Source organism: Branchiostoma floridae, chromosome 15 (genome assembly GCF_000003815.2).
Source record: "Branchiostoma floridae strain S238N-H82 chromosome 15, Bfl_VNyyK, whole genome shotgun sequence".
In the NCBI taxonomy this organism is placed as follows: Eukaryota; Metazoa; Chordata; class Leptocardii; order Amphioxiformes; family Branchiostomatidae; genus Branchiostoma; species Branchiostoma floridae.
The window spans coordinates 14,066,743-14,077,651 of record NC_049993.1 but is presented as its reverse complement, the minus strand read 5'-3'; the positions used below and the strand labels follow the sequence as shown (position 1 = coordinate 14,077,651).

The 10,909-nt window shown below is 40.1% G+C and overlaps 1 protein-coding gene across 1 annotated transcript; it reads left to right on the top strand.

Annotated features, from left to right (window-relative positions):
* Positions 1-5,544: 5,544 nt before the first annotated feature.
* LOC118431318 (kelch domain-containing protein 7B-like) lies at positions 5,545-9,652 on the top strand. The gene is made up of 5 exons (XM_035842438.1): positions 5,545-5,831; positions 6,417-6,661; positions 7,427-7,799; positions 8,386-8,564; positions 9,229-9,652. Exons 1-5 carry the CDS (start codon positions 5,580-5,582, stop codon positions 9,623-9,625), a joined length of 1,446 nt encoding a protein of 481 aa, XP_035698331.1. The 5' UTR covers positions 5,545-5,579; the 3' UTR covers positions 9,626-9,652.
* The last annotated feature ends 1,257 nt before the right edge of the window (positions 9,653-10,909 follow it).

Here is a 10,909-nt window from a genome sequence, read left to right as displayed (position 1 = left end):
ACACTTACGTGTGGTAGCTATGAGTGTAGTTAGCAACTTTAATTTGTAAGTGTTACTATTCTACTACACTACTGTACCTTTGCGCACTTAGGAATGAAAAAAAAATATTGTCGGTGAAATCGCTTCAACACTTGCTACAATGTTCATTGTCTCTATAGGGCCGACGTAGAAAATGTTTTACCCATCTTGTTTTTTCGTGCTCTTGCAATAAATTTAGAGACTGCAGAGGACGTCACCCATGGAATTTAATACAAGACCCATGCTACTGTAAATATACAGATCCTGCGTTCAAGTAAGATTTGCCGATTTGCAAATACTGTGGGTTCGTACTTGACGCAGTGAACGGGGATTGTACATTATTGGAAGGGTTGGGTGTGTCACGACAAAAAAACTACTCCCATAGGGGAAAGTACTTTTGGCATTTCGAAATGAGTGCACCAATTGAAGCCCCAAAATCATGTTCAAAATTCTATATTTATGTTTCTATTTCCTATGGTGATTTTTTTTTTTACATTTGTACAAGCAATGTTTTTACACTCTACTGTGAATGTTTATAACTACATACGTATGTGCTTCAAACTATAAGTGAATCTCAATGCTTTGACTACTTCTATATTCTAGACATGTACATTTTGCATACAGAACAGACGAACACTTTCATCCCTCTGCCTCTTTGTCTTTCCTTTTTCTTTCCCTTTTTTCAATTTTGACCTTGACTTTTTTTAGATGGCCCTTGCCATACACAGCCTTGTCGCACTTGTTACTTGTAACGGATACCCGTGTGGAGGGGTTATATGATTTTACACATTACAAAGATTCTGTGAAAAACGCCACTGCAGTTCCAACACCATGCGCTAGAGGCACCCATACCTGTGTGGAAGGGTTATGTGATTTTACCCATTACAAAGATTCTGTCAAAAACGCCACTGCAGTTCCATCACCATGTGCTAGACGCTCGAACCTGCAAAAGCCATTTTCCACCCAAAACTTCAAAGTTTGCCCTGGAGAGTAAATGCAAAAAAAAAAGACTTTTCGCTGTAGTACCAAGGAAAGCTGCTTGGAGGCCTAATATTGATCTTGACCTTCGTCTTCCAAATCTTCCAACCTTCGTCTTTCAAACATGCCATAACCACATGCCAAATAAAATTTAGTATAATTATAATTTAACCATATGCTATGCTGACCATGCAAACTATGTAGAAACACAGACAGACAAACAGACAAACTCAAACAATACATGTACTTCCATTTTCATGGCGGTAATAAGTAGTGAGCATTTATCCATTATACAATCGATGTTAACCTTTTACATAGCAATATTTCTGCATGGTATCCCTTATATAACAACCCTTGTATCATACCTTAAAGGTATCCATTCTAATACATCTCTGTATGTCTCTTCAAGATGTATATGACAACCACACGGGGATGTTCTCATAAATACAAACTCTCATGTTCTAGAAATTCTTGCCTTTGTTTTCCATTCTTTTCCCTATTAGGGGGTACTATGTATTGAAAATAGTTCGACACAAACTCATTCTACTTATAGCGAAGCTTCATTTGAAGATACAACACGGGCTATCTAACGCTAGTTCACCTTATACCGCGGGGAAATCTATATCCGTTGTTTTAAAAAAACATGATGTTCAGGTATATCTTGAAGATATTGCAATTCAAAACTACTGTCCGTCGAATGGGTATCCCTAAATAGCCTAATTCTAAAAACAACGGATATAGGTTACCCCGGAGATAAAGTTGAACTAGCGTGTTGCCAACCAAAAATTTAATCATTTTAAGTCTTACACAAACCAAATAAGCAGGAGTTATTGTACAGTCTGATAGACACATAGACAGACGAACAAACACAGAGAGAGAGAGGGGGGGGGGGAGAGAGAGAGAGGCGAACGCTACCGAAAACGTAATCTTCTTGGCAAAGATATTTCTGCATTTCTGCGTTTCATCTCCCAGAATGAATTTAAATCGATGTTATTTAGAAATAACGCCTTACTTTATGTGATACCCCAAACAGGCGTCATCAAGGGCTTTTGAGATGTGTGTTATTCCGTTGGGATGATTGTAGTTACGTCAATGTCCCCATTGAATGTTGATGTCTGGAAGCAATCTTCCATTTTAGAGACATCGCTTAGGGCTACTTTACAACTGTTAAATGCCTATTCTAGAGATAACAATGTGGTGCTTTGGGGTTATGTATGAAAGCGAAAAATGTATTTTAAAGATATAAGAAGTCGATGCCGTCTATGCAGCAAGTTTATAACGGAGAGTGCAGAAAGCGCTTACGCACGGTACTGAAACGCCCCCTAGAAATCGAAAATACAATTGCAGTCTTCGTACATCTTTAGTGTATATCTTGATCTTGGTGTTCTTTCGGCATGAAGCATTTTAAGACCATTTCTCCAGCGTTCAACAACGACTTTCCCATTTCACGTTCCTGGGTGTGATGTAGTTGTTTGTCACTTCTATTTTTATCCCCATACCGGTAGCAAGTGGGCTAATAATCGCTGTTGACGTATATGTCAAAAGTAGCAACGTCATAAAAGCCACTTGGGATATGTCTCCTACGGCCACAAAGTCACACCCACCCTTGATGACACCCAATCAAAACCCATGAACAAATACGCGCCACTCCTATTGGCAAAGACGATAAGTGATTGACAGGCTGGATATTTCTCTGATGAGACTTCGTAGCAACAGGTGGGTGGAAGGTATGTTGCAAGTACGCAATAGGTCGTCCCAATCAACGATCATTATGCACTATCATATGAAGAAATAACTTGTACTTAAAGTACGCGTATGGAGATCCTTTTATATTGAATATTTTAAATGTAGCGTTTCAAAGAATCAGAGCGTTATCAGTATACTAGTAACATATAGCTGGCATTTTGATGCACTGGTAGTTTCGGATTCAAAATTGTTGAAGTAAGCAAATGTATATCAGCTGAAAAGAACGACCCCAACAACAATGTTACTAACACTATTGAAGAAATTCAAATGTCCTGGGAAATTTAACCTTACAAAAAGAGGCGCACATTCATGAAGACCAATGTACATCTCGTCATAAACAAACATACAAACAAGCAAACAAAATAACAAGGAAAGCTAATTAAATCTCATAACCAACAGGACAAACGAAATTGAAAACCACAACAAAAATAGCAAACAAAATACTAGTACCTCAGATCCTGAAGAAATGCGATTTTTGGACCGATCTTCTTTGGACGTTTTCCTCCGTGACCTAGCCGGCGCCATCAAAAGTTGGGGTTCAAAATTAACGGTCCGTGACGCTATTTACACAGAAAAAGGCGTCCAGTTGGTAGAGTACGGGTGTAGAAAACAAAAACCGGCTGTAGTCTTCGGACAGAGCTGTCCTTGGTGCTGATCGCTATTCCTTCGCAGTCTGAGCTATTCGCGACTCTTTGTGGACGTCATTTTTACGTAAAAACACGATAGATTCCGCCCCCACACCACCGTATCATCCGTATGGTAAATGCCAGATCACCCACCTGGAATTATTTGCGCTCACAGAGCACCTATCAGAGTAGGAGTATAGATAGCTTCAAAGTAGTGCGGGAGGGGTGATTAAAAAGTTTGCGACTTGCGGCACCGGTGCGGCACTGCGGGGTTCGAAAGATTACTCAACAAATTTCAGAGATGAAGAACGGAGTTTCTTACGTTTTGTATATTTTGTTGTCTTCTAAGTCATACTTTTACGTATTACGCAATATCTAAATTTTAGAAAAATCGGCGACAATAACACAACAGTGCGGTAGTGAATGAATCCCGTAGTACCGCACCGGTGCCCCAAGTGCAGTGAGACACCACCTCAACCCAGAACTAAGGTGCATGCGCAACTCAATTTTCGGGGCATATCTATAAAGTATAAAATCTTTTATCAATACCCATTAAAATTTTAGATCGTTATGATCATTAGTTTTCAGTCGACGTTCTTTTGAAAATCAGTAGATAAGTAGATAGAAAAGTGTATTTATATGAACATGCACTGTGAAATGACGTTTTACATGCTCAAGTTTCAATGGGTTGAGACACAGCGGCCTCAAAGGACAAGGTTTCTACTAACGTGGATGGAAATCTTAATCTCAGACGAGTACTTTGATCAATTTTTAGCTGCCTGTGCATTCCCTTTACTTGTCTCCTGTTGCTTCGGATTATAATTGGATAGTTTCGCGTCCTTTGACAGGCCTAGTCTAGCGAAGATCTATCGCAAAAACCTTATAGTAGTAGTAGTAGTTGAGTTGTCGAAGCGTTGTCAGTATCGCCAGTAGTGTTCGTATCTACGGGTCACAAATACGCAGCTCTTCTTCGCCCAATAATCTTTATGTGTAAGAGCGCCTCCTTGCGATTTAATTTCGAACGTAACCCCTAGGCTAATATCGCATGATGAAATGATATCGAATTGCAGCCAATACTAAATAAAGACATTTAACGTTACGCGATAGCTTCAAAACAACTGTTGAAATGGACTTCCATGAAAACGTTTTTCTTTTTTGCTCATCATTTAATCACACTGCTTGAAATGGCGATGAAAATGAAGTAAAATTTATAACGCTATAGTATTTGGGGTGTAATGAAATTACGTAGGAAAGACTACAGTTTCTTATATTTATTATGTATGATTTGTAAAACCCCATTGAGGCCTCTCTATATATCCAGCTGTCCGGTATGACCTGGTTTGGGTAAGGTTTGTACATAATACATGTCCATGTATTGCGCAGTAGGATTGGCTCCCCTCCCCTACCTTAAACTTCTTGTAGAGGTAAGGTTGTAGACTTGTTGGCGCGAAGCTTGAGGATGTTGTAACATGTTGAAACACATGCTTCCTTCTTTCACAAATCTATAGCATAACCTTTACATTATTGAAGAAAAAAACTTGGCTGTTTTACTCCATAGCCGACATGACCATGTCAGATGCAAAAGGTACCCTTAATGTGTGCAGGGACTTTTATTTTCAAAATTTACAGTCGATCGGCTGGTATTTAGACACTAGTAGGCAATCTAACCGACCAACTCTCAACTACATGTGACCTTGCTTACGACAATTGAATTTCAACTCGACCTCCACGAAAAGCGGCCCGACGACCGAATGGCGCATTTTTTAGTATAAATAAAGGCACAAACAAACAAACTATCTCACAACCATGGTCAGGAATAGGTCGGGAGGACGTGGTCGACTATGTCTGACAGGGTCATTCATTCTTCACCAGACACTGCATTGCACTACATTTTGTATCCAAATAGTGCATGTAGTCGTTTGACCCAACATGGACCATACCTATTATATAGCCGAATACTCTCTTGCATGTACATGTATTTCCATTAACGTATTCAATTTCAAATAACATGCACGTTAGGAGTGTTTTGCTGAGAAAAACATGATTTTATTTTCTTATGATGTTGATAGAAGGCAAAACGGTGGACGAAAAGAACGAAAAAACATAATTTAACATTTGTCACGTTAGTAAAGTTTTACTATGCAAAACTTCATTTTCTCCTTTTTTTTATGACATAAAGTTTTAGTGGACACAGGAGTTTCAACAGAGAAAATGGCCGACGAAAATAACGGCGAACAGGACTTGGAGGGGAACAAAGACGATGTACTCCTCGTAGTAATTGATGAAGAAGAATTCTGCGTCAAGAAGGGAAAGTTGACACAAGAGAGCGGCTACTTCTCCGCCATGATGTCTTCTGGGATGAGGGAAAGTTGTGAGAACAGAGTGGAGCTGCACGGTGTGTCGTCTGAAGCCTTCAAAACCATTTTAGACTTATTCAGTACAAGACAAATGCGATTTGACAAGGTTAGTATCGTACGCGTGTTGTTGTTTTTCGATCCCTAGTATCATCCTATGTAGTAGCGCTCCCTAGCGATTTGAATTCGAACGTATTTTAATCCACAAGAAAGTTGTCATGTCAGCCATTGGATTAAAACTGAAGGGGCTGGTATTGCTACAGTCACAGAAATGAATGTATCTAGCTGTTGTAAACGTTTCGGCGCTGTTAGAATTTTCAAGCCGGTTGTAACAGAACCAACTGCTGACAATGACCGGAAACAGCCTTTCCGTAAAGGACAACTGAACTTTGAGTTGTGTCGATGAAGATTAGACATCCACGTAATAAGATATGCCACTGACAAGAAAAAACGGATGTTGTTTGGAATGTCTGGACGTTTCCCAAATCATACCCAGTTGCTTGAGTAACTGCATTTTGGCTGACAACTGGATTGTATGTACTATGACTATCATATGGATGCCCTATGTTGGCAATCGTCAGAGAATTAGTTGATTGGGCATAAGAAATGCTTATGACCTGTACTATGGATGTCTTTGTGAGTTGTATCTTTGAATTTTCGAACTTCGTTGTCTTTTACTCTTCTCTTACATTAGGTAGGGCCAGAAGAGATTTTAGAAACAGCAGTATTCCTTCAAATGGACGGAGTTATCAACTACATGAGACGCGCCATGAAGATAGAAACATGCGTGAGGTGCCTCCGTGTGGCGAAAAAGCACTACCTAGCGGACTTGGAGAAAGCTGCATACATGTTCATGAGAAAGAACTACCTGGCTCTGCTACAGTCGATGGAGTACAACGGACTGACGGAGCAAGAAAGAGATCAACTGGTAGCACTGAGGTAAAGTGAAGTGTGTGCTAATGGATCTGTAATCAACTGCTAAGCAATGTGTTTGCGGTTACACAAATAACGCCTGGCAAGTCAAAAACAAATATACCACTGAGTGAGTAAAGCTTTAATTTGTTACCCCTTCAGTCTCTAATCTATTCAGGAATCTCTGGACGGAGGACGCCACAGGCTATCTCTCTCATTTGATCCATCCCTCATTGACTCATGTGTGTATAATTTGCATAATGTATCATCATAGAAGCAGTGGATTCATTCATTGATATCGACTGATGTTGTCCAGTTCAATTCTACAAGAAACATCCTTTTTGTACACATTCTCCCAGCATAGTTGTTCTTTCATCTTATTTTCTCCTCCGTTGTAATATCTGTGCTCCTAATTCTGACAGTAAAATTCGTACCAAACTATATACATCGTTATGATTTACATGAATGGTTTGTGTCCAAAAATAAATTCATCAGCTTGATAGAATATAGAATAGAGGAGAAAAGTGTTGTCCACAACCAGGATGTACTTACTTTGCTTACGTTTCGGTGTCCATCAAACACCTTTCTCGGTGCTTCTGACTGGAGTTCTGCTTGCCGACACCAACATCTGCTACATATAGCGGCGAGAAGCAGAACTCCAGACAGAAGCTTTGAGGAAGGTGTTTGAATAATAGACACCGAAACGTAAGCAAAGTAAGTACACCCTGGTTGTGTACAAGAATTCTCCTATATCCTATTAATGTTTTGTGTCTGTTGTTCCGACTATTATAGGTACGAGCCACAAGAGTTCATCTGTGCGGTAGGAACCTACAACAACACCCAACAGGACAACATGGAAACCCCACGGTCTCTCTACGTCTTCGACCACTTCGAGCAGAAGTGGGGCCCGATCTGTCCCTTCCCGCCCTCCCTCTGTACCGACGGCTGTTCCGTCGCCATCGTTCACAACTTGCTAATCGTCCTGGGAGGTTTTACGTCCAAACATCGCAAGGAACTTCAGAAGGAAGCGTTTTGTTACGATCCGCTGTACAACACATGGGCATCGTTTCAACACCCGCGCGTTCTGAGAGCCCACTGCGGATTGGCTGGAATAGATGCTGCCAATGTACTGTACGCGGTTGGCGGATGTACAATCCACAAAAAGGTACACTATCCCCTCTTTTCAATGAGTGTACGTCCTCATATGCTAGCTACTTTACAAAACTCTTAACAATCAATGAACAACTTTAGAACTTGGAATATTGTCAAACAAGCTTCAACACGCTGTATTTCACAGTTCGTATTTAACTACGTGCAAATTATTTCCATATCTTTATTCAGTTCCTATTTGTCAAACATGTACTTCTAAATATGAAAATGAACTCTCGATATTGCGAACGTTTCAAAACTCAGTTATTCCAATTTCTATTAAAAATGACACTTGTATCAAAACAAAGCGTGGTAGAAAGTGACTGAGATATCGACGTTCGATAAAAAGAGAACGTGATAACCAATCCGCAAGTTATGCTGCAGTACCAAGGAAAGTCGCCAGGGGAACCAAAAAAAGACAAGACCTAACTTCGTACGTACCAAATTTCGTAACAATCCATCCACAGCTTCTTGAGTTATGCTGTTCAACTACACACACACATACATACAGATAGACATACTGATAGACATACATACATATTTACAAACGCTATCTAAACATAACCTTCCTGTCCATTGTAATGACTGCGTATTTCGGACAGACTGGCTCGGACGAACACGAGTTGGTGGACCTGTGCTCAGTGGAGCAGTACAGCTTCAGGACCGGTAGGTGGCGTGACGCACCCAGACTACCGAGGCCCATGCTGAACGCAAACCTGACCACCTGCCGAGGGGCGGTCTACACTAACATCGCTGTACCTGGGGGAGAAGTCATCTATAGGTAATGCTTTAGCGCACAACTGTCAATCTTGTGTTTGAAAGAAGCGCCACCGAGCCATTTCTGGGAGTAATGTCGAGTCCTTCTGCCTTTTAGATAGCTTGTAAGGTTGCTTTTCATCACAGTTATTACGCTTGCCAGGTTAGTATATTATCTCCGCTTTTCATACTATTCATAACATACGAGAGAGCGGCCTAAACTGGAACTGGAGTTCCTACCTGTGTCTGAAGAACTCTACTCTACTTTACTCTACTCATACGTACGTACAAACTACATACAAGTATCTTTATTGACACAACTAAAGTACAGCGACTTTCATAAGGTCTACTTCAAATTTATGTGAACAAACAAGTATATACAATGAATTATAAAGAAAATCAAAGTTGACAATGTTCTGATTGGCCTGATGTTAGCTCAGGTGTACCACAAGGTTCCGTATTAGGTCCCTTACTCTCTCTTTAAGAAGTGTAAACGAGGGAAAGAATCAGCGTCGTGCTGTATATTACATTTACACTTGCCTCGTTACATGTATTAAACGTTATATTGGCCAGTTACCAGAGATAGCCCTTTGTAATGGCCTCTGACTAGTTGGGTAACCCTAGCTGGATGTTTTTATACGTGTACATTCTGATGAATAAAAGCAAATAAAATCTGTTTTTTTTTTCAGACTTATCCCAGGATCGGCTTGTTGGGAAGAGATCTCCAGAATCCCCCAGGTTCGCTTCGTCTTCAATATGACGTCATTTCGTCAGAACATTTACCTCATTTGCGGGTTTCTAAGGGAGTTTGAGAGCGACCCCCTGTGTTTTAACACGGAAACGGGCAAATGGAACTACCTCTCTAGACCCCCGCTGGCGAAAAGAAGTTACGTGGACGATCTAACAGTTTTGGACGACAAGTACGGTTACAAACTGTATATGGTGAGTCAGAACTCCACGCAGTGGTGTGACCTGGGGACGAGGGAATGGCAGTACACCGGGCTACCAGGGTACCCTGGGTCCGGGTTCACTAGAGTTCGTACTCTCCATCTGCCAATCACCCATTTGGTGCATCTACGATACTGATGAGGTAAAGTTAAGTATATATATTGTTGTAATGGAACGAGATGTCACGGGTTAGACACAGTGGATAACAACCCACGGACAAAAACTTTTAACGTTCTACTGCACTATTAATATAGATATAAATGTTGATGTTATTGTCCTTGTTTAACGTCTATTTCTTCGTGAGACATGCTGTGCTGTGCTGCTCTCTACATGCCCCAATAACAGAAAAAACTTGAGGGTTTATCACATGGTTGTTCATAGTTCCACATACCTATCACACATACAAAGAATTACTTATAAATAATTTGGCCGACCCCAACCTTCCGTCCTCAGCATACTTTGTCTGGTTTCTCCTGCAATTATATTTTTGAAGGTGTACAAAAGTCCAGAAGACTGTCACATTTCTATCAAGATAAAAGTAGCAAAATTACATGTCAAAGAACTTGATCAAGAAAAGTACAATATAATTGTATTCATCCCAGAGTAGCCTTGTTGTTGACCTTTTGTTACGGTCTTGTTTCTAGATAAATTTTCAATATGCATGACGCAGTCCTGCATCCAGTGTCTTGTGTATTAAACGTTGTCACATATGTGGAGCCCTGGTAACCCCCATGCAGAGCCTTTTTCATTGTGCACGATATACTAGATATACTGTGAATTTTAGTAAGGTATCTACTAAATGACGTAGCATGAAGAGCAAAAAAAATTACAAAAATGTGTAATATCAAGGTAATTCATTTTCAGGTATCCTTATAACCCCCATGTAGAGCCCAAATTAACATTTCCAATCAATTTTGATATTTTCACAATTATTCCTGATTTACAAAATGACAGGAGCAAAATCACGTGTCAGAGAACTTGACTCTGTACTGATCTTTGCTTGAAACATGACTGAGTACACCCTTAGCAACGGCCTTAGCAACAGTTTTGCTAATGATTCTGAAAGAAATGACATAAAAAAAGCAAATTTCTGCATCTGTTAAATGTTAAACATTTTAATACTTTTCCCTGTACTTCTATTGAGGTAATCAGAGCAAAAGACTACAAAAAAGTAAGTTCTCTGTATCAGTTTTGTTGTGGAGTACGATCTGAAACCTCGTTAACAACAGCCATAGCAACGGCCTTAGCAACGATATTGTCACTATAAGCTGGCAGATGTGTCATTCTTCACACATTCATATCTCCGGATTTCATTGATGGATTTCGATCATTTAAAGTTTAATATGCAGGGAATGATACGGACGGTAAGTCTAATTCATCAGGCAAGGCCCCATAGGTAATGTGAATAAATGAACGATATTG